Raw genomic sequence first — 25,354 nt, forward strand, 5'->3', positions numbered from 1 at the left:
ATAAGAAAATGCTGTTGCTATCAGTCAAGTCCCAGATGAGCATCAGAGGGGAGGGAGGGTTCTCTGAGCACATTGAAGAAGATTGCTCTGAGACTCAATCGAGAGCTTAACAATGATGAAGGCTGACTATTTGTAGAGCAGTTGGTCTGCTTTTTCTTCTCATCTTTGTGCCTCTCCACACAACAAAGGCAATTATCCATGTTATCTATGTTTATTTATGTTTACTCCGTGCGTACTGTACTCAGTTAGATGGAGACTGGGAAGAGGGGTTAACGTGGTTGATGCTGGGGGCTAGGGAGGTAAGTCAGTAAAGTACAGGCTTTAGCCCAATGATCTGGTATTTGGACACACAGTGACACACACCATTTGGCTGTCTTGCAGGACGATTGGAAGAATTCTGAGCCACCTAAAATCTTGCAGCATTATGTAAATGTATTCAGGAATAGGCTATATGCTGCTGGAGAGCTGGCAAAAGAGAAACTTGCAGGCCATGGGTTAGGGTTAGCCAATTTGGGGGAGGTTGAACGCACTCAGCTTATAACCCTCATCCATAATTACTAGGGATGCACGATATATCGGCAGTGATATCGTTATCGGCCGATGTTAGTAATTTTTTAACATATCGGCATCGGCCCGATAAGTAAACTGGTCCGATATTAACAGCCGATATTTATTTCCGTCTAGTTGCCATTGTGTGTGTTTTCTGCCCATGCGCAGCTTGTTTGGTCATGTGACAGTGTCAGTGACGCAGCCAGAGACGCACGGAGAGGCACAGGAGTGTTTGTCACCTTAACTGAAAAGAATCAATGTCGGCGGTTTGGATGTTTTTTACGGTCTCAAATGAAGGTACTCGAATTGCAATATGCAGTACTTGCAAAGCCGAAGTAATGCGCGGAGGATGCCGTGTCAAATCATTCAACACCACTAGTGGTGCAACGATTCACGGGTTTCCCGTGATCCGTATGGATCAACCCTCACGGTTCGGGACGCAAGTGATCCGCGGATCGGCTGATAAAAAAAAAGTTGTGCGTTCACGTGATCAGCGCATGTTTAAAGGACAATTCCGGTATTAACAACATGATCAAGTATCGTAGCTAAATACAGTTTCTGTTGTGTTTTATTTGGCGTTCCGTAATCCCATTGAAACCGGAACCGGAACCGGAACCGGACATGTTTATATTTGGTTGTAGTCTTTTCGCTCGGTTCTCCAGATCAACAGTAGGGCTAGAACCGAGTGAAAGACTACAACCAACCTCCCTTCTCTCTGAACACCAACACCACCATCACCTCCTCCACCTTTTGCAAACGTTGCTCATCTATCTTCATAGATCTAGGTGGACACACCCACTTGTGATGTCACTAAAACACAGGAAAAGGACGACATTCAAAGCGGCTTGTAGCGGCCAATCACGCTAACACCTGGTGACGGGATAGGACCCCTTTAAAACGGCACCATGGCACACGCAGCTCTGCAAAACCGGTGCAGCAGGCTGTTAAAACAGGCCCAAAATGACACTGGCAGGGCCAATTCAAGCAGTCAGCATCTGTTGCAAAGTGTTTGAGCCGGAGAATATCCCACTATGAGAGAGAGAGAGAGAGAGAGAGAGAGAGAGGGGGGGGGGGGGGGGGGGGGGGGGCGAGGGAGAGAGAGTCCCCCTATCAGCAGATAGCTTCAGGATTTATAAGGACTTCCCAATACCTCTCCCCCTCCTTTCACAGCAAATTAGAGAGAGAGAGAGAGAGAGCCAAACCCACAGATGTGCCTCGTCCATAAGCGTCTGAGAGCCAGAAGCGACGTTAACATGTGTTCTGTTCACTAACCGGAGTCACTGGTGCAATTTGTTAACAGGTGGGAGGGGGGGGGGGACTTCATCACAAATGGATTCACACCTTTGCAGCCAGACACCAACTCGAGCAGGGAATTGGGTGATGAGAGAGAGAGAGAGAGAGAGAGAGAGAGAGAGAGAGAGAGAGAGAGAGAGAGAGAGAGAGAGAGAGAGAGAATTGGGTGATTCTGAAAGAGCTGTTATAAATGTGTTCCACATTGTTGGCGAGCGGGGGTATCTCATCATGAAAAGGCGTTCATGTTTGAATGGATTCTGCGCCAGTGTCTGAACCTTTGCAAAAATGTTGGACAGGCCGGTGAGAGCAGAGAGAGAGAGAGAGAGAGAGAGAGAGAGAGAGAGAGAGAGAGAGAGAGAGAGAGAGAGAGAGAGATGGAGAGGTAAGGTAAGGTAACTTTATTTGTACCCAAGGGTAGATTTGGTTGCAGGTAGAAAGAGAGAGAGAGAGAGAGAGAGACAGTGAGAGAGAGGGAGACACAGACAGACAGACTGACAGACAGAGTGAGAGAGAGGTAGCGAGAGAGAGAGAGAAACAGACAGACACTAGACAGACAGAGAGAGAGGCCAAAAAAGGTCTCAGCAATGAAAGTACGAAAAAAATCATTTTTGACAGCAATGACTAAATACATGTCGCCCCCCTATCTCGAGGAACCCCTTCAGCTCTGATTGTCCTGATTAGTTAGTCTGCAGAGCAACCCTTGCGATAGGCACAAGAAGGCACTTGAAGAGGTTTCAAACCCCAAACCCTGCAGGTGAGAAGGGCCAGAGCTGAGGTGATTCCCAAAAATAGAGCAGGAGATAACGTCCCCTATCAACGGAACAAGGCAGTTTTGTAGGAAGGGGTCTATTTTGTTATAATGTCGTATGCATGGATTACAATTTCCATGCATTTCCAATGAGTCTTCCTTCCCAGCTTTTGCAATCATTTCAATATTTTACTCGCTCTCACTCGCTCTCTTCCACACATTCCACCCAAATGACAAAACCCCTCCACCTCCGTTGGATTGAACAGATCAACACGACACAACTTCTAAACTTCCCGGAACCATTTTCGTACACAGCCTAGCGGAAGGTTGCTAGTTGGATCCCCGGCTCCTCAGAGTGTCGAGGTGCCCTGAGCGAGGCGCCTCACCCTGACTGCTCCTGACCAGCTGACTGTCGCCCTGAGGAGTCGGCTCCGCCGTCGGTGTGTGATTGGGTGAATGAATGGGTGAATGTGTATGAATGGGTGAATGGGGTTATGAATGGGTGAATGTGTGTATGAATTGGTTTATGAATGGGTGCATGTGTGCATACATGGGTGAATGTGCATATGTATGAGTAAATGTGTGTATGAATGGGTGAATGTGTGTATGAATGGATGAATGTGAGGCAGTATTGTAAAGTGGACCACTGGTTAGAAAAGCGCTATAGAAATAGTCTTTTTACAAGGTCCCTTTAGTATCTGGCCGGTCTGACGGTGCCTTTGTTAAGGTTATTTATGTGACTTCATGACTTCTGCCAAATCATTTCCCATTTCTGTTCTTATCCCCAGCTCACCTAGACCCTTGCTGATTGTTTTGTGCCATGGAAACGTTAGCTTCTTGTGGTTAGCAGAATGCAGCTTAATTGGCCTTCTTAACAACACCATCCCCTAACGCTGTAGCACATGCTAACGCCGTGCTACAGCGTTAACAGGGTTTTTGCTAATATTGATAATGATCAATTGCCCCAATATTAACCACTGTTAATATTGCCCCCGCAGAGAGGGTCAGAGTCTGACTTTATGATAAAACGCAGAGGCAGTAAATATGTCGGTGGGATGTACAGACAAACAATGCAATGCGATACACTCTCTCTCTGTTCTTCTCTCTCTCTTTCCTTGGCTCCCTGTCTTCCTCTCCCTCTTTCCCCCTCTCCTTGTCTCTCCCTCTCGCCTTGTCTCCCTCTTTCCCCTCCCTCTCGCCCTCTCTCTCTCTCTCTCTCTCTCTCTCTCTCTCTCAGCACAATCAACATATTGGGAGAGTCAGCAGCATTTTAAAACAGCACAAAATAGCTTAAGGCGCTATTGTTACATGAGATTAGATGCAACTTTATTAATCCCCCGTCGCAGAAATATATAGAATATTGTAAAATTACTAAATGCGAAATTCCTAAATTACAAATCACAAAAATTACCAAATTCAAAAAATTACAAAATGTACAAACAACACAAAAGAGGTAAGTCTGATTTTCCTGCTCTTTCTCTCGTAGCATCGTGCCGCAATTAGCCTAGCGTAGCATACACACTGGTGTTCATCATGGTAACCCATATGGTCAATAACTAACTCTGGGCATGTACCTACCCCTGTCCTGGTTGATGGGAGTGTCAGCCAGAAGCGCCAGAGGATATGTTAAATTAAGGAAGTCAATTAAGGCATTAAGGAAAAAATTGTACGGTAATTCAGTCGGGCCGGCTGCTTTTAGAGATGATTTCAATATATAGAATGCAAACACAGTATTTAGCTTTATTTACCTTTAGCTTTCTGCAGAATCTTTAATATATCTCATTTTCTACAATGCATTTTTTAACTTTGGCTTTGTTTTTCAGAAGATAGAGAAACATCAATATGTCGCTGTTAGTACAGCAAGGATGTTCAAAGCACTAACAATCACTAGATTAACCCATTCCCCGCATACAACTTATTTGCCTACAGCAAATTTAGCTAGAATACATTACATTTCACAGTAAGTTCATCATCTCTTTACATAAGGTGGCGTCTCTGCACTTCCAAACACAGTGCTTTGCTTAAACTCACTCTTTGATAGCATTTGCATTTCTCCTGCTTTGAAAAGGCGTGAAATGTTTTGACAGTCACAAAACTGGTTGGAAAAGCAGTGTGATGTACAGACAAACAATGTGAGGACATAGTACTTGATCTCTCTCTCTCTCTCTCTCTCTCTCTCTCTCTCTCTCTCTCTCTCTCTCTCTCTTCCTCTCCCTCTCTCTCTCTCCTTGATGTTTGCTATGTGTACTTAAGAAGCCCAATATGCAAACCCTCAGATCAAACTTGCACACTAAGCCTATGAAGATAACATGTGTGTGTTACATGAACTAACAAGAACATCTTAATAATCATAGGTACTCGTCTGTAACATCTATAAGCAAATGTTTTACCCATGGGCAGGCACGACTTGAACACAGCATAACTGAACCATAACAAACAGCTTCGAAGTGTGTCTGAAATCAAGGGAATACAATATCTGATTGGCTCGGGCCAGACTACAGACCTCCGAGACGCAACAAAGCATTAAACATCTAGCAATCTATCATGTATAAGAAGCGTTCTCTCTCTACCTCTGCCCCCCCCCCCCCCCCCCTCTCGCTCTCTCTCTCTCTCTCTCCCTCTCTCTCTCTCAGCACAATCAACATATTGGGAGAGTCAGCAGCATTTTAAAACCCTGACCGTGAATGTTTAAGTAATTCGCTCACAAAACAGCACAAAATAGATGTAGGCGCTATTAGCAAAATACATGAGATTAGATGCAACTTTATTAATCAGCCGTAGCAGAAATTTGTCAAATTACTAAATGAGAAATTCCTAAATTACAAATTACAAAAATTACCAAATTAAAAAAAATACCAAATAACAAATTTACAAAATTTACAAACAACACAATTTACAAAAGAGGTAAGTCAGATTTTCCCGCTCTTTCTCGCGTAGCATCGTGCCGCAATTAGCCTAGCGTAGCTTACACACTGGTGTTCATCATGGTAACCCATATGGTCGATAACTAACCCTGGGCATGTACCTACCCAAGTCCTGGTTGATGGGAGTGTCAGCCAGAAGCACCAGAGGATATGTTAAATTAAGGAAGTCAATTAAGGCATTAAGTAAAATCTGTTACGGTAATTCATTCGGGCCGGCTGCTTTTGGAGATGGTTACCGAGAGGTTTTAGTGTGATCAGTCATTCCAGTAGGGTTTTGGTGCATGCCAAGATAAATTGTCTCATGCACTACTTTAACAGTATAATAAACAATGTATAGAATGCAAACACAGTATTTATCTTTAGCTTTTTTTAGCTTTAGCTTTCTGCAGAATCTTTAATATATCTCACTTTCTACAATGCATTTGATTACTTGGGCTTTGTTTTTCAGAAGAAAGAGAAACATCAATATATCGCTGTCGGTACAGTAAGGATGTTCATAGCACTAAATCAATCATTAGATTAACCCATTCCCGCATGCAACTTATTTGCATCCAACAAATTTAGCTAGAATACATTACATTTCACAGTAAGTTCATCATCTCTTTACATAAGGTGGCGTCTCTCCACGTCCAAACACAGTGCTTTGCTTAAACTCACTCTTTGATAGCATTTGCATTTTTCCTGCTTTGAAAAGGCGTGAAATGTTTTGACAGTCGCAAAACTGGTTTGAAAAGCAGTGTGCTGTACAGACAAACAATGTGAGGACATAGTACTTGATCTCTCTCATTGCTCTCTCTCTCTCTCTCTCTCTCTCTCTCTCTCTCTCTCTCTCTCTCTCTCTCTCTCTCTCTCTCTCCCTCTCTCTCTCTCTCCTTGATGTTTGCTATGTGTACTTAAACTTATATGCCCAATATGCAAACCCTCAGATCAAACTTGCACACTAAGCCTATGAAGATAACATGTGTGTGTTACATGAACTAACAAGAACATCTTAATAATTAAAGGTACTCGTCTGTAACATCTATAAGCAAATGTTTTACCCATGGGCAGGCACCACTCGAACACAGCATAACTGAACCATAACAAACAGCTTTGAAGTGTGTCTGAAATCAAGGGAATACAATATCTGATTGGCTCGGGCCAGACTACAGACTTCCGAGACGCAACAAAGCATTAAACATCTAGCAATCTATCATGGATAAGAAGCGTTCTCTCTCTCTCTCTCTCTCTCTCTCTCTCTCTCTCTCTCTCTCTCTCTCTCTCTCTCTCTCTCTCTCTCTCTCTTCATCTGATGATATGCAAAGACATTGCCAACGACTACAGAATGTGTGTGTGTGTGTGTGTGTGTGTGTGTGTGCTTCTGTAATTGTGTGTTTATGTGTTTGTGATCAATACAATCACTGCCCCAGCTGAAGGGTAGTATATATTTGCCTCGATTACTCTGTTCTCTCTCCCTACAGACTCATAGGGTTGATTACGCTCCGGGCTGACCGAGGAAAACATCTGTCTTATTTTGCTTTCAGTTCGGTTTTACTCGGTTTTACTCACTTAGTGTGTTTGTACGTCCTGGCACTTGATGTACACACTTAATGAATGTTTGTACATCCTGGCACTTAATGTACACACTTATTGTACTTAGCATTGTGTAGCATCTTATCCTAGCTATCTTTAGTTCCAAGCATGGTGTAGCATCTTATCATAGCTATATTTATTACACAGCATGGTGTAGCATCTTTCCTTAGCTATCTATAGTACCTAGCATTGTGGAACATCTTATCCTAGCTATCTTTAGTACTTAGGATGGTGTAGCATCTTATCCTAGGTATCTCTTAGGTACCTAGGGGGACGCTGGGAACGTGATTTATTTTCATTTTTTGGGGGGGATTTTAAACTTTCATGGTTTTAAATTTTTTGGTGAAAAAATAGGCTACCTGAAATAAATGGCCTATTTTAATTTATTCGTTTCTAACCCCTCTACCGTCTCAGCTACTTTTTACTGTCTATGTGCAGTGTAACGGTGGTCAGACAGGCAGCGTGGTTCGGTCCTGCACACGCCCGGACTCCTGTAACATCAGCTATCGTCATGATCTCTATAGTAACGCTGATAAACATAACCAAACATGGCCGATAGCAAGTAAAAATTTACACATTTTAATTTAATAGCCCGTTTTCCTCCTTCCTCTTGCAGTTGTTCAGTTACAGCTGCTATGAGCGTAGTCTCCACGAAAAAACTTTTGGATTTGAAATACAAAATATATAGGCCTTATTAGGCCTCTGCGCGCAATCTGTTGCCTGGGCCGAAGTCACGGTGCCCGCGGTTCCCGGGCCATTCATTCATTGACAGGGCACAGCGGGAGACGCGGGAGTGCCGTGCCCGCGGTTCCCGGGCCGCTGTGCCCGCGTTGCCCAGGCCGCAGTGCCCGCGTTGCCCGGGCCACTGTCACGGTGCTCGCAGTTTGTGGGCCATTCATTCACGGGGCACGACGGGAGACGTGGCGGCCAGGAGTCGTGGGAATGCCCACGCGAAATGGTTGGAATGTTCAATCCAACCATTTCTTCCTCAACTCTTCTTTCTTGGCCTCTCTCTCTCCTTCTCTCTCTCTCTCTCTCTCTCTCTCTCTCTCTCTCTCTCTCTCTCTCTCTCTCTCTAGCCCCCCATCCCCCCGTGTGTCACTCTGGAAGTTGAATTAGGTTTATTACAGCGATGGACAGTGCTGTTAGCCAATCAGAGGTGAGACATTTGGATGTCCTGAATATTCACTAATATTTATAATAATTATATTATAATATTTAATATTAATATTTATTTCGATATTTTTCAACCAAAATCGACTCAGAGGGCATTCATTGCTATTAGAGACCACCTCAAAATCAATGAAAAATGATGCAATGACACCTTTAAGCAAAATAACACGAGTGTGAGTGGGGTTGTTAGTTTAATTTTAATAAACTATTTATTACTATTATTTTATTTGGGGGCGGGGGGGGGGACGCCAGAGGATCAGGGTAAGGTCAGGGGGGCGTTTGCTCAAAAAAGGTTGAGAACCACTGGTGTAGCACCTTATCTTAGCTATCTTTAGTGCTAAGCATGGTGTAGCGCCTACTTTCATTTTGAAGACGTTTCATACGTTTCAAACATGTCTTACACGCTAGACGATAAATCGTGGCAGATTTTTTCGCCACCAATTTCGTCGCCGGTGTCAGTTTGCGACGGAGATGAGTCAGTAAAGAATCGCTGGCAGTCTGATTTGATGAACAATGATAATGTCGTTAATGACAGCGGTGCCTCTGTCTTAATTTCAGCGCCCCCCCCCCACCACTGCTCCCTACCCTACCTACCTCGTGGTTATGCTACCTTAATTTGGTCGTCCCCTTGTCGCCGTGGCGATGTCGGTTCGATATTAGCCTGGTGGTCCCAACTGTCATTATGGGGAGGCATCACCGCGCACACACACACACGCACGTAGATGGAAACGCACACACACACGTAAATAAAGACACACACGTAGATGGAAACATACACACGTAGATAGACACGCATAAACGTAAATAAAGACACACACACACGCATAGATAGACACGCACATACACACACAGTAGCGCCAAGATCGTTTATTGGCCTGTGGCATGTGCCACCGCGACCACTGACATACCATGGCATATGCCGTTCAGAAACGGCATATGGTGTTCAGGAACAGTAACTGCCGTTCAGGAACGGTAACTGCCGTTCCCAACAATGGTATATGACACCAGCACGCCCCGCCTCCTCCGTATAATTTCAAGACAAGTATTGCCGTAAATGTAAAGCTACATATATTTGGTCTTTATTGGCACTATATCACAACATAACGCCATAAATAAAAGGATTTATACGTTTCTCTTGTCCGTTCTGTTGTAAGGATATGTGCGATCTTGATGCTTTTGAAAACAGCCAGACTTGCTCCGTTGACGGTAGTAAGCCTAGCCTTCCAATCGCTTCTTCTGATTGCTTGTAAGTAACCAAAGACGTCTCTTGTTTGCCTTAAATGGGGTGCGAGTTGATGGTATCCTGTAAAACCTCTTAGTTTTGTTAGTCTTATTAAAACGGTTTGTGCAACCAACCGCACAACAAGGCATGATTGCGGCTCTTGTCTAGTGTTGGCTCGTTTGTTCGCGAACCGGTTTGAATGAACGAGTCTTTAGGACGAACGAACCGAACCGGTTTGTTTCTCTCCTTCGTCTCGTTCACCATTCGATTCACCGGAAACTCGACTGAACGAACGAACGAGTTTCCGGTAGCACTAACTCCACTGAGTCTTACTGACTCAGCTGAGAACCGTGCAATGGCGTGCATTCCATGATGCGATTCACCGCTACCGGACACTAGGCTGATTCGCGAACGACTCCTCCCAGCTCAGTCGAGTTTCTGGTAGCACTGAGTCTGACTGACTCAGCTGAGACCTTGCAATGGCATGCATTCCATGATGTGATTCACCGCTACCGGAAACTAGGCTGATTCGGGAACGACTCCTCCCAGTTCAGTCGACTTTCCGGTGAATCGATTCACCGGAATCTCGACTGAACTAGGAGGAGTCGTTCGCGAATCGTTTGTTCGTTCAGCCTGGTTTCCGGTAGCGGTAACCAGGGAATGGACGCCATTGCACGGTTCTCAGCGGAGTCAGTCAGACTCAGTGGAGTTAGTGCTACCGGAAACTCGACTGAACGAACGAACAAACAAACAATTCGCGAACGACTCCTCTTGGCGAACTGAATCACGCAAACTGGGTCACGGAAACGAATCATTAAATCCACCACTACTCTTGTCGCTCTCGTCTCTTTCCTGCATGACATGCGCGTAGAGCGGGGAGTGACGTAGACTGATAATCCCTCAGAGTCCTTGGTTGCTAAGCGACGTCAACGTCTTTGGCGGACGATTTCTCAGCTGATCAACACTACGAATGCTGGTAACAAATAAATTGTATAAAGACACACCGTGTACATTTATTTGGCCATATGCTAAAGACGTGTCTAGTTCACCGTCATGCTGGCTGTGTTCAGTAAAATAAATAGCGATGTTTTAATAATTTTGATTGATTTCATACACATCAACAAGCCTCTCCCTGTGTCGTTGTGTGTGCCTGTATCCGAGGTGCGTGTGCGCGTGTGGGGGGTTCTTAATTGACAGATTTTCGAATATTATTCGAATACTTATCAGCGAATATTGAATGGTATTTTTTGCCAGAAATGCACATCCCTAGTACTTACCATTTTACATTAGTGGCATGCCAGTGGAAAAACGGTAGGTGCCAGTATAAACTGGTAATTAGGCCTACCATTTTACATGAGTGGCATGCCAGTGGAAAAACAGTATAAACTGGTAATACCATTTTACATGAGTGGCATGCCAGCGGAAAAACGGTGGTTCCAGTAGGAAATGGAACTTCCGATTAACATAACTGGCTTGCCAGCGGAAAAAAGTTGGCCTATATGCCATGATACCACTGGATCATGTCGGTATTATGACACTGGATCAGTGATGATAGGAACCTGTAGGCCTACTTACATTTTTGGGTTAAACACCAATAAGAACAAAAGCAAAACTTAATATTTGGCCTATTGAATAGTTATGAGCTGAAGCAGTCATACAGTAGGCTATATAGTCTACGCTACTAGGACACCTTGATAAAATGAGTGGAAAAATGGATGACTGTCTAGCTAGCCATAGGCTACAGTGCCACCCCATGGTAGATATAGGGACCTGCCTCTGTAGTCATGTGCTGTGTTCCGATATCCATACTTCCATGAGTACACTTAAACGTTCAACGTTAAATCTCTGTTATCGATTAGTCAGACCTGTTTAGGTGGCTAGGCGAACTACCGTCACCGGAGCAAGTCCGGCTGTTTTCAAAAGCATCTGCACTTTCAAAAGCACCAACAAACAGATCGCACATATCCTAACAACAGAACGGACAAGAGGAACGTATAAATCCCTTTATTTACAGCGTTATGTTGTGATATAGTGTCAATAAAGAACAAATATATATAGCTTTACATTTACGGCAATAATAAATTATACGGAGGAGGCGGGGCGTGCTGGTGTCATATACCATTGTCCGTAACGGCAGTTACCGTTCCTGAACGGTATATACCGTTCCTGAACGGCATATGCCGTTCCACCTGAACGGCAGTTACCGTTCCTGAACGGCATATGCCATGGTATGTCAGTGGTCGCAGTGGCACATGCCACAGGCCAATAAACGATCTCGGCATCTCTCTACACACACGTCTATAGAGACACGCACACAAACCCACACAACAGTAGATAGAGACACTCATACACACACGTAGATAGAGATAAGCGCAAACACACACGCACACGTCCATCGAGCCGCGCACACATAAGTAGATAGACACGCACACACACACGTCCATAGAGAGACACACAAACACATTTGGATAGACACGCACGTCACACACAAACACACAAAGACTATTCAAAAATGACACATGAGATAGTGACACACACACACACAAACACACTGACTCTTTCCCTCAATTTCTCTCACTCTCTCTCCAACATTCTGACATGCTCCACATTCCTTAAGGGTGTGTTTACAAGGTCTGTCTGTTAGCTGCACACCTGTTGCTCGATAACCATTCAGAGTGCAGATTTCCCTTTACGGTGCGTTCACACCAAATTGGGCTTTGCGGGGTTTGTTTACCGGCGTTGCTATGATTACTGGTCTTGTGTGTTCCAACGGTTTAGCAGGTATCTAATAAATCGCTGTCTAATCAATTCTTCATTCACCGCCTCTTCCGTGGTCATTACAATATTATGAATAGACTGCGTCGGGTTCTCCGACGTCTCTCCCTCTACCACAACAAGTAAAGACATGCAATGGTGGTTGCTCGGTGGTTGGCTCGGCCATGGTTGAGAATGAATTGGCATGAAGCACAGTTGGCGGGCAAAAGATGTGGCGCGACAAATTCGCCTGAAAAAACGTGCACAGCGACAGATTATGATTTGTCCCGCGACAAAACTTGGGTGACAATGCAGCGACAAATGTGTATTTTGGTGTGAACGCAGTATTACAGAGAGAAAGACTCTTATCTTCAATAGGCAGTCGTGCATGTGCTAATAGTGCCTCTCTCTCTGCTCCCACCCTCCCTTATCCCACACAAGTTATTGACAGGCGAGATAAATACCTTACCAATCAGGGATGGGTCCGCCCTAATTGGTCAGAAAAGTCTTATCGAAGTGTCTCATTCAGAGGCGGGCACTCTCCCAGAGAGTTCCATGTTTTAGACTTGGAGAATACAGCATTCATTTTAACCTCCAATATTTGTTCTTACACAACTTTTATGTGTGTGTTTGAGAGAGTAAGTGTGTGTACGTGTGTGTGCGTGTGTAAGTGCGTCTGTCTGTCTGTCTGTCTGTCTGTCTGTCTGTCTGTCTGTCTGTCTGTCTGTCTGTCTGTGTAATTCAGTGGAGGCTTTTCCATTGAGGAGAGGGAGGATGATCCTCCTTAACATTGGTGAGAATAAAAAATGTAGATTGCCCGGACTACTGTCATGGATTAATGCCCTTAAATATGACTACTTTAATGCCTTTGAATATATAATGTTAATTTCCCTGGGAAATAGGGACATTAGCACCCCCTATGGCCTATTGACAATGACTTCAGGGAGGTCGTTCCTCCCTCAGCCTCCATTGACTCCCATTAATTTCCCCGAAAGTACTGGCGGCCGGTGAATAACATGGGTTTCAATGGGAGAGAGGAGGAAAGTCCTCCTCTGAGTGGGTGTGACCTTAAGGGGTCTGTCTGATTCGCGCAAAAATCTATTGAGCTGCGCTATTAACCAATAAGCAGGATCCGTGGCTGGTGAGCAGTGTTGCAGATTGGGCAAATTTCCCACCCAATTGGGCTACTTTGAATCTGCCCAATCGGGCAACGCTGTCGATAACAAACCCGCTCTGCATTGCCGCTCAGTCTAAGAGACGCAAAGCAAGTCAAATCATCTGAACGATAGCGAGATTCTAACATTTGCAAATAAAGTGTACAATGGAAACATTGGAAAAAGAGGACATTGTTCATGTTTTATGACACAAAGCATTTCATACATTGAGTTACAGTGCTAAGTTAGCGACCAAAGAAAATGGTAGACCACTTACCAAAATCGAAATCACCAAAAGTAATGGCAACGTCAGTGTTGTGGGTGCTACATGGTTTGCTAGGTACTCATGGCTTACTAGGATCATTACTAGCAATCGACTGTATTGCCGGCCCTGTTTGCTCTTGAATAATGGCAAATATCCAACGTGGGCTGTTCATGGTTTCACTGATGTGAAAAATCTTGATAGGGCAACGAAACGCCACGACAAGTGTCAAGATCACGTTGGTGCTGCTACACGACTTTCCTTGCTCGGCACCATGCTTATAGATCAGATTGTTTGAAATCATGTTCTTGTTCGTTTACTAGTTTGTTACCCTGACCGTTCTGTGTGGTATTGTGGAAAGGGTGTGGAAAGGGTGAATGTTTCAGAGCATGATGGATTTTAAAAAATCACTTTTGATCTTGAGTCTTTTCTTAAAACAATTGTAACTGAAAATAAACATAGCTAAATAAAAACCAATAACTTCAGTCATTGAGGGCAGAAATAGGCCCAATGATAGGCCCAGATTTTTTTACTTACTTTTACAAATCAAGAGTATGCCTGATTTGACCAATGGGCTTTGCATCCTTTCCTTCTGCCTTTACGGTGCGGCCACACCAAACGCGTTACTCGTGTTGGATAACGCGAGTAACGCACCTAACCTGACGCTTGATCATTGTGGGGTGGTTACTCGGTTCAACGCTTCCAACGCGTCAACGCGCCAACGCAGCTAGATGAGTCCATGTTCATGCAAGTGAACGGAACGTTCCCTCTTCGTCATAACTATCAAACCAAACAGCCTTCACATTCACCGAGCGAACATTATGAAAGTAAAATGCACATTTCTCGCTAAAAATGTTTCCATAAACGCATTTAATGGCGTAACTATGTTACTATTTCCACCCAGAATAAAGATAGTTGTCGGCCGTGGCTGCGCTGGAGTCCGAGGTAGGAACCCCAAACGCTGCCGTGTTTGGGTGATGGAGCTTAGATCGGGTTAGATTAAATAATCTCTGATATAAATAACAATAATCGGTTTAAATAACTTCACATGGTGTGTCTGGTGTGTTTCCAGCATTCGTAGTGTTGATCAGCAGAGAAATAGTCCGCCAAGACATTGAGGTTGCTTAGCATCCAGAGACTCTGTCCATGCAAGTGAACGGAGCGTTCCCTCTTCGTCATAACTATCAAACCAAACATCCTTCACATTCACCGAGCGAACATTATGAAAGTAAAATGCACATTTCTCGCTAAAAATGTTTCCATAAACGCATTTAATAGCGTAACTATGTTACTATTTCCACCCAGAATAAAGAAAAATGTCGGCCGTATGCTTCTGTCCAAGCTCACTACTCTCTGCCAGTGACGTCGGGTCAAGCTCAACGCTGATTGGCTATCGCGGCCAAGCGTCACGCGTTGGAGCGTTGAAAGTTCAGATTTCTGAACTCCGGGCGTTGGCGCGTTGGGCGCGTTACTGCGTAATTACGTGCGTAATTATGTGCGTCTGACGCGCGTAACGCCCCTAACTTGACGCTTCATCGCATGTAACGCGTCTACGCGCCTATACCAATGGTTCCCTATGCAAAAATGCCGAATTTTGACGCCCCTAACGCTTGTAACGCGTTTGGTGTGGCCGCACCGTTACAGTCCATTTCAAAAATCATGCTGCCCACCAGCTTTCAAATGACAGTGATGCCACTGGTGGCTTTGTATCAATTGTATTCACATCCCTCCCTACTATTTTGTAGTTCACCAAAAGACCCTGAAACAACTTGAGTCTCACATTCTTATGCCACCATACACCAACAGTGCAAGCAGGCCAATGGCAACCAAGCGTGCAGTCCTTCCTCCCTCACTTTAAAAACCTCCAGCCGCCACTGGTGTGTATGCGTGTGTATCTGTGTGTGTGTGCATTGTAGGGTATACTAATGTTGCGACACATGTAAATGTAACTATTTGTCAACTTTCTCTGGATTCTGGATTCCCCGTCCGTCCGTCCGTCCGTCTGTCAGTCTGTCTGTCTGTCTGTCTATCAGTGTGTGTGTGTGTGTGTGTGTGTGTGTGTGTGTGTGTGTGTGTGTGTTTGTGTGTGTGTGTGTGTATTGTAGGTAGTACGTGTGTTTGAGAGTGCAAGTGTGTTGGAATGGGTGTGTGTATGTGTGATGTCTGTTTGTCTGTGTGTGTATTTGTGTGTGTATGTCTGTGTGTGTGCGAGGGTCTGTGTGTCTGTCTGTCTGTGTGTGTCTGTGTATGTGTGTGTGTGTGTGTATGTGTGTGTGTGTGTATTTGAGGGTGAGAGTGTGTGGGAGTGTGTATGTGTATGTGTCTGTGTGTCTATTGTGCGTGCACATGCACATGTGACTGAAGATTCAAGATGGTTTTGTAAAATGCACAACAATTACAGCCGCATTCGCTGGTAATGAGATTCTTGAGACTGCTGTCTACGGCACCTAAGGAGGAGCTTGAGACACGGCAGCCATCTGTAGCGCCTCCTTTTTTAGTATTTTTTAACTGTGTGTGTGTTTGTGAGATTGTGTGTGCGTGTGTGTGTGTGTGTGTGTGTGAGTGAGTATGTGTGCATTTCAGAGGGTCAATGTGTATGTGTGTATTTGTGTGTGTGTGAGTGTGAGGGCATTTTAGAGTGTAAGTGTGTGTGTGTGTGTGTGTGTGGGTGTGGTTGTGTATGCGTGCATGTGAGCACATAGCATGTGACAATGTGTGTGTGTTTGTTTGTGCGTGTGTGTGTGTGCGCAAACGTACGAACGAACCAAGTGCCGAGCACTAACCATAACTAGGTTAACCCATTCCCCGTATACAACAAAGATAGCTAGGATAAGAAGCTACACAACTTAATACTATAAGTAATTACGACACACAATAAGTGCGTACATTAAGTGCAAGGACGTACAAACATACAATAAGTAGAAGGGGTGGGAGGGGGAGGCTTATAGAAGCATAATTTAGAAAGAGATTGTGTTAAAATGAGGTAGCCATCTCTGTCATTGGCTGGCACGCCCACATACACACACACGCACATGCAAAGTAAGCATGCGCACACACACACACAAACACACATGCGCGCTTAGTACGCACACGCAGACATGCACGCACACACGCTTACTAAGAACGTGCACACACACGCGCGCAGTAAGCATGTGCCAACACACACACACGCTTAGTAAGCATGTGCCAACACACACACACACACACCAACACACACACACAGGCTTACTGAGCTGGCTTTTACAGAACGACCCAATCAATATATTCTCTGCGGGTCAGCTAGATCGTTACCATAAGGTTGCTAGTTCGAACCCCGGCTCCTCTTAGCCGAAAATTGAGTTTTCCTCAAGCAAAGCACCTCTCCCTAACTGCAATACAATACCCGGTCGATCACACATCTCCCAATGCAAATTGCATACCAATCACGAGGTAGAGCGGGTTGACTGGTATCGATTGCTGGTTCGATCCCCGGCTCCTCCTAGCTGAGTGTCGAGGTGTCCCTGAGCGAGACAACCTCACCCTGACTGCTCCTGATTGGCTGTCGTCCTGAGGGATCGACTCTGCCGTCGGGGTGTGAATGTGTGTGTGAGCCGTTAAAATCTTAAACGCCGTAATTCGAAATGTAATTCAAAATATTTGTCTGTTTGTTTCGTTAATCAGTTAAATCTTCTTGTTCCTAATCGGTGTCTAGGATAGGAAGCCCTCATGGTATGCAAAAGCCATCATTATGTGTGTGTGGTGGGGCGTTCTGTTTAAAGATCCCATGGCATGAAAATGTCACTTTCTGAGGTTTTCTAACATATTCCCCTAGCCTAACTATGCTCCCCCAGTAGCTAAAAATTTAGTTGGGTGTAAAACGAGCACTAGGAATTCTGCTCTGCCTTTTAAGAAACGAAGCTCAGACCCGCCGTTTTGGAATTCTCCACGTATGTCGTCATAAGGGGAGATGCCACCTCCCCTTTCTCTGCCTTGCCAGCCCAGAGAATTTGGCCCGCCAATGAGCTACGACCGTGCAAGTGCCACGTGTGTACGTCAGGGATGGAAATTAACACCCGCCACACGCCATTTGCGGGTGGATTTGTATGGTGGCGGGTGAATTGTGTCACTCCACCTGCCACTGTGTCGGGTAATACTTTCCAGTCAGGTCCGATCAAATTTGCATATTTAATACATTCGTCATACGGCGCTGCAGTTCCACAACCATTACTGCCAACATCCGGCCCTCTTCTTCTTCTACGCCTCTTTTGCTGAACTGCGACTGTCAACATCCGGGATAATATACCGGTTACAGGGCTCTCAAGTCTCGCGCATTCGGCGTGAGACACGTGCAATTCAACCCATGCACACGCTCACACGCCACACTTCGTATTTCTCACGCAGAGAAATGACCAGGATAGCGCCCACCAATTTGGGCCGCTATTTAACAGTGTTACAGGTAGGAATCAAATGGGTTTCCCGTACGTAGGGTAACCAGATGTCCTCTTTTGCACGGACATGCCCTCTTTCTGAGACACTTTTAAAAAATGTGTGGCGGAATTTCAAAATCGTCCGGGATTTTATTAAAGCCTTGCGTTGCGTTTCTCTGGGTCGTTCACACACTAGTTAGGCTACGCCCTCCCCTACTCAGTTCTGTTCGCTTTGCATTACGCCTCGTGCCCACTGCAACATCAGTCAAAGGACTCAGAAGGCGTGGCTGACGGATGGGGGAGGTTTCCAGGGTCGTCAGAGCCCGAGTAGTGTCACAGTGCTTAAATTTGCATACGTGTTCTGATTGGATGACGGATCCGTCGCTGCAGAAAAAGTTGAAAATGTTTCAACTTTTTGACGGAGCCTTCAGCGCACGGATCCACAATGCATTGCGTGTAGGGCTGGGCGAAAACTCGATTACGATTATTATTTGCGATAAATCTCACGTCGATTACGACGATAAGCATTAGACATAAATGCTCGATATGAAAAAATATATATTATTATTATTATTATTTTAATAAAAAAAATAATAAATAAACAAAATAGTCAGATCGCAGTTTTGTGGTTAATGCCTAAGTACACGCCCATTCCCTGGTGCATGTTTGAGCTTCCGTTACACACACACACACACACACACACACACACACACACACACACACACACACACACACACACACACACACACACACACACACACACACACACACACACACACAGCCTATCAACAACAATGAAAATAAGAGAAAAAATAATATATATATTACAATATTATATATCGTGATCAGTGGCGTCTTTGCATTAGGGGCCAGTGGGGCACGGCCCCACCAGAGAACGCTGCCGTGCAGGGCACGATTATACTTTTCTTTTTTTTTTCAAAAATGTCATTGAGCATAAGTTAATAATACATTAATTGTTAATAATTAATTACATGTCCGCAGTTTTAATTTGATGAACGCAATTGTTGTAGTGTAGTAGTTGTGTGTGAAATAGTTCGTTGCTCCGTCTCGTCATTTCCGCTCGGTGGGGCACAGCCGAGATGGCCCCGTCTGCTGCAGTGTAGAAAACTGGTGCTGTTGCGCGAGCAAGCGCGTGCGCAGCGCCCGCTTCTGTTTCGGCGGTGGGGCCAGAAGTTTAGTGCCCCAAAGCTCTTCTCATTGGCTGATTTGCAGTGTTGGGTATCGTTACTTTTGAAAGTAATCCGTTAGGTTACTTTGTTACTATCAATTAAAAGTAATCCGTTACGTTACTACGTTACCTATAAATAAAAGAAACGCGTTAGAGTACTCGTGCGTTACCAACAATTAAAATGCGTTTGGGGTACGTGCGTGTCCGCCTAGCGCAACAACAACACACATCCTCCTTTAGATGCACCAACAGTGCTGACTGTTTATGAATCAATCATGAACCTATAGCATAATGACAGGAAAGACATCATCATATTGCACGTTTTATTTAACAGGCATTCATCCTTTGATCATTTGAACAGCTTCCATGAATAACATACTCCGGTAACAGGCAGTTATTTTAACAGAATGTAGCTTACCGTATTGGCTGCGCACAAAGGAACAGTGCGTCACACATAGCTTATCCACTTTACAAGTGCAGGCGCCTAACAAAGTGCTTAACAGGTAGGCACGCAACCTTTTAGAATTGGAAATTTAACTCAATTTAACCGTATGCGTTGCACAAAAGAACAGTGCATGGCACTAAAAAAACATTGAAGAACTGAAAATGTTCGTGTGACCCTATAGCCCTACATTCATAACAATCACGTAGGCTACCTTTAGCCTATTTATCACCAAAGTAATGGTTGAAACGTAGGAGAAGAAGGTGCTCAAAACGACCACTATGTTCTTCTTGTCCTTTTCGCTCTGTAACTCAAAATAATGAGCGTACCTCCAGGAATCTAAGGCTATCTTCTCGTCCATCTTGCCGCGGTAACACACGTAGCTTACACACACAGGTGCGCGCGCACACACACACAGAGAGCGAGAGAGAGAGATGCAAGGAGCAGGGCAGCAGCATCTGACTAAATGCAGAAAACCCGGGACTTTACTTTCCTTATCGAGGGAAAATCTTAAAGTAACGGAGTAACGAGTGGTTATTTTGGAAATTAACGAGTTACTGATTACTGAATTCGCAAAACTAACGCGTTAGGTTACTCGTTACTGAAAAAAACAAATAAGAGTACTCTAACGCGTTAGTTCTAACGCGTTACCCCCAACACTGCTGATTTGTAGAAAGGGCGGGGTTTACGGCGGGAGCCGATCAATTCTTGCTAGCTGGCTAACGTAGTTACTGTTACAGTTACTGTTACAGTAAATAACAACAAATGGACGTTTCATTCATTAAATGATGAATCGTGTTGAGTATCTGTCTCATGTGAGATTTAGCACTTGAACAGAAGTTGGAGATAAAACGTTTGGGACCACATCGCCCGACGGATTTAATCATTATTCAAGAGGGAAAGGACAAGAATAGATCGTTCAACCAGGAGTGGTTCAAGCGGAAAAAAATGCTTGTGTTTCACCTCAGCCACACAAAGGAGACCAGACAGCACTGTCCTTAAAGCACAGGTAATTACCATCTTAGCCCAAACTTACTTAAATTTTCACCCAGGATTATCCAGGTCTGAATAGGCAACCACTCTATCAGGCTAGATTCATTGTTAATTGTACAGTATGGTGGCCTGCAAACTTAATGCAACTTAAACCATACTTCTTCTTTTTTTGGTATATTGTGAGTGGTGGCTTTGTATATTGATTGCTGTGTAAAGGGAGTGCGCCGTTGTGTTTTTATTGTTGCCACGTTGTTGTTTTCTTGAGTTTTGATATTGTGAGATCTTGAACGCTGCCATTTGGTGGTGCTATTGCTATAATAGCCTAATATATGTCGTCAGATTCGCGTTTGAGTGATGGCATTATTCAGCTGCAATTTTGGTCCCCTCTGTCACTTGCTACTGTTTTTTTTGTGATGGTAGTAATATGTGGTATTTCTGGATTGCGTTATAATATTTTCCTGCATGGGCCCCACCAGAGTTTCCAAACCAAAATCGCCACTGATCGTGATTATTATCGATATCGATCGATATCGAAAAAATAATCGTGATAATTTTTTTTCCAATATCGCCCAGCCCTAATTGCGCGTCTGTCCCCATTCAAAGTCAATGGGGATCAGTCAACGGACGGAGGTAGTGGGCACGAGGCGAACGTGTCGGCTCGTTTGTTCGCGAACCGGTTCGAATGAGAGAGTCTTTAGGACGAACGAACCAAACCGGTTCGTTTCTCTCGCTCGTCTCATTCACCATTCGATTCACCGGAAACTCGACTGAACGAACGAACGAGTTTCCGGTAGCACTAACTCCACTGAGTCTGACTGACTCAACTGGGAACCATGCAATGGCGTGCATTCCATGATGCGATTTACCGCTACCGGAATCCAGGCTGAACGAACAAACGATTCGCGAACGACTCTTCCCAGTTCAGTCGAGTTTCCGGTGAATTGATTCACCGGAAACTCGACTGAACTGGGAGGCGTCGTTCGCAGAGGTTAAATTGGGCCGGGGCTGTCCGGGGCGGAGCCCCGGCACATAAGCGGCCGGGTCTGGAGTTCTGCGCAGCAGATCAGCTCCAGCCGATTTTGGCAGTCTGCCTAGTCCATCACGAGCAATGTTGTCCTACTCATTTACAACTTTTCCATTGCAAATCTATGTTGTTTTAAAACACAATTCTAAATAATGGAGTAGGGATAGGCTGGCCTAGACATCTGGAGCAAGTTTGAGACGTAGGCATATCACGCACGAAACTTGCGCAGCAGCTCCTCCTCCCCCCAGATCAGACAACACAACGTCAAATCAACGGTCATCATCAGACATAATTATCGTAGTAGACAGGTGAATGGCGAGGTAAGAGAAACTAAATTAAAGGTGCACGGTATTTTGAAAGAGGTCGATCATCACCAATAGGCTAATATCATTAGATATGGGCTTGCATTTTCATTAAGCAGGACATTAGACATGCAGGGATAGCCTGCTACTGGTATGTCAAATGGCAAGCGCTAGTTAAAAAGAACAATGCTGCTAATTCTAAATGATTTAGCAAGTAGTCTATGCGATCTCCGAATCACATTTCTCATTCCTAGCTGGATGAATTGCAAACTTATTTGTATCTATGAATTGCAGTGCATTGCCTAGGCTATTTGTGAGTACAGTAGGTCCTGTGATTTAATGTTTGCATATAGGCTACACAGCAGGTTAGATTTAAAAGCCCGCGTTAACATGATGGTGACGTAGCCTATCGGCTAGCCTTTAAGAAAAAGATAGCTTCATTCATTCATTCAAAAGTGTTTTATTTAAAGAACGTTATATAATATGAACCATTTTAAAATACATTCTATCTACTTCTTAACTTAGGGTGAAAGTCAACAAGTGAACATTTCAGAGATAAAAGGTAAACATGAGTGGAACAAAGAGGAGGAAGCTTACAGATTTCTTCAAAAGGTGGGCAGCTGCTATCCAAGACATAATTTTGAAATAATTAAGCTAGGCCCGTGTGCAGAAGTCACTGTAACCAAGCTGTGATTTGTTTCTAGATCTTTTCATCCTGATAGTGTGTCTGTCATGTCTTAAGTGCTGTCTCTTCCTCCACTAAACTAAAAATGCAGAGTTGAACAGAACAGGGATGAGGATGGAGCTGAGGGCAGAGGAGATGAGGCTGGACAGGGCAGAGGAGCTGAGGATGGACCGGGCAGAGGAGCTGAGGATGGACAGGGCAGAGGAGCTGAGGATGGACAGGGCAGAGGAGCTGAGGATGGACAGGGCAGAGGAGCTGAGGATGGACAGGGCAGAGGAGCTGAGGATGGACAGGGCAGAGGAGCTGAGGATGGACAGGGCAGAGGAGCTGAGGATGGACAGGGCAGAGATGAGGACACTGAGGGCAGAGGAGGTGAGGCGGGACAGGGCAGAGGAGCTGAGGCGGGACAGGGCAGAGGAGCTGAGGATGGACCGGGCAGAGGAGCTGAGGATGGACAGGGCAGAGATGAGGACACTGAGGGCAGAGGAGGTGAGGCGGGCGTCATCCTTTTCTTTCTCTTTTTCAGTGCCAGATTCATGTTGCTCTTACTTGGCACCGTTCAAATACTTCTTCTTTTCGTTTTGGTACCGTTTAAATTCAGCTTGATACTGGTATCTTCTTCTTCTGATTAATGGCAGGTCATATGTCACATGATATGGGCATAATTGGGAAACGGTGAGTTGAACTGAAGACTGTGTACCATTTCAGGGAAGGAGGGGGGGGGGGGTATAGGTCAACACATAGAATTTGCCCAAATTGAGTAATAGGGTACACAATTAAGAAAAAAACAACGGTGGGCTTGTTCATAACAAATTTATATAATTTCTTTAATGTACTAATATAACGACTATCATGGATTTTTTTTTTTGCAACCTTAATTTTGGCTCTGCGTACTCTGCGTATGGGGAGCGGCGGCCCCTCCGGATCAGAGCCCCTCCACATAGAAAATCCCAATTTAACCACTGGTCGTTCGCATTTCGTATTTCTGATTAGTCTGTAAGTCCTGGTGATACCATAATCGGCTCAGTGCCGTCAAGCTCACGTTTAGAGAGAGAGAGAGACACACACTCCGAGGAGACAGAGTGGGAGGCTGTCCTGTCTGCAGTAGTCTCTCTCTCTCTCACTCTCTCTCTCTCTCGCCTTTATTTCTGTCTGTCTGTCTGTCTGTCTGTCTGTCTGTCTGTCTGTCTGTCTGTCTGTCTGTCTGTCTGTCTGTGTCTCTCTCTCTCTCTCTCTCTCTCTCTCTCTCTCTCTCTCTCTCTCTCTCTCTCTCTCTCTCTCTCTCTCTCTCTCTCCTAGTCGTGAGCTTAACAAACTCTCTCTCTCTTCCATCAATCACCATCATTCCATATAAGGGCTATTACCTGATGACAAGAATTACATTGTTTGCCAGAAATAACATGTTTGAAGATCAATGAGAAGATTCGGTTAATTGACTGACGGACCAACACACGCGGATACTTCAGTCAGTCGGACACACAAACCCAATTAGAGAGGCTGATTCATTTCTTGATTGATTATGAACCGCTCACACATTTAACATTTAATGGCTACAGCATAGCATCCCTACGTTTTCCAACGTAATAACCAAAAGTATTTGTAATAATGAACCACAACTAAAAACAATAATCCGGCATACAATCACACACTTTGCACTCCAATATTCTACTGTCAGCTCAAGGAGAATAATAAATAAAAAATAAGAATAAACATGATTGTGACGAATGAAATATTGAAATGAAATATGAAAATAATAAATATGAATATAAAATCTCTCTAAACTCTAATAGTGTCACAACATTCTTACGGTGGACTTGTTGCAGGGGAATGTCATTAACCTATCATCTTCCATCTTTATAATTTATTAAAGGGAACATATATTGATAAAGCATGACATATAGTGTATTATTAAATCTAACTATTAATAAATAATTATAATCATATTTTTGATATGCAACATTATTTAATAATCCGTATGTCATATATCATTGTTGCGTCTAGAAGAGCTCTATCCTACCTTTTTGGCGACCGGACGGGGGTCTTGTGAGGGCGGTAACGTTGCCACAAGTGGCGTTCGCGGTGCCGTTCGGCGTTTCCGGGCTCAGGGAGACGTTCCTCCGCGCGAGACACTGGAGGAACTCCGCGAGGCTGTCGTTGTTTCCCGCCATGCTGCTGCCACACCGTGCGTGGGGATGCCTGTTTCGCGCCGTAGACGCAGAAAAAACCCGGACAATCCTTACATATCTCGAAATAACTTTGGATCGGCGACCGTTTTATCGTAAAAAACGGAGGCTTTGCATTAACTTTGACCGGGAGAGCCGCGTCTCGTGCTGCCGGTGTGTTCTATGCGCAAGGAACCAGACGCGCGGGAGAAAAATTATAGGCTCGAGCCGTTAGTCTGCTTCGGAAGGAATGCACTGAGATATGAGTGAGAGAGAGAGAGAGAGAGAGAGAGAGAGAGAGAGAGAGAGAGAGAGAGAGAGAGAGAGAGACTGCTGAAAGCTGAGCGCGAGGAAGCGGCTCCAACGAGGAGGGGAGAAGCATAAGTCCCAGCGAGACAGCAGACCTCCCCCTAATCCCCCCCCCTCCTCATATATGTGTGTGCGCGCAATCGGCTCTTTCTTTGAGCTCGTGCGCTTTCTTTTTTGCGCACACCATAAGT

At 44.7% G+C, this 25,354-nt stretch overlaps 1 protein-coding gene across 1 annotated transcript in view; it reads right to left on the bottom strand.

The window, feature by feature from the left end:
• LOC130385937 (cholecystokinin receptor-like) overlaps positions 1 to 25,083 on the bottom strand; it is a 95,638-nt gene extending 70,555 nt beyond the window's left edge. Inside the window, exon 1 of the mRNA XM_056594724.1 lies at positions 24,710 to 25,083. Within this exon, the coding sequence (XP_056450699.1) occupies positions 24,710 to 24,860 (151 nt within the window). The 5' untranslated portion in view covers positions 24,861 to 25,083. The remainder of the gene's footprint in view (positions 1 to 24,709) is intronic.
• Between the last annotated feature and the right edge of the window lie 271 nt (positions 25,084 to 25,354).

Source organism: Gadus chalcogrammus, chromosome 7 (assembly GCF_026213295.1).
Source record: "Gadus chalcogrammus isolate NIFS_2021 chromosome 7, NIFS_Gcha_1.0, whole genome shotgun sequence".
NCBI classification, from domain to species: Eukaryota; Metazoa; Chordata; class Actinopteri; order Gadiformes; family Gadidae; genus Gadus; species Gadus chalcogrammus.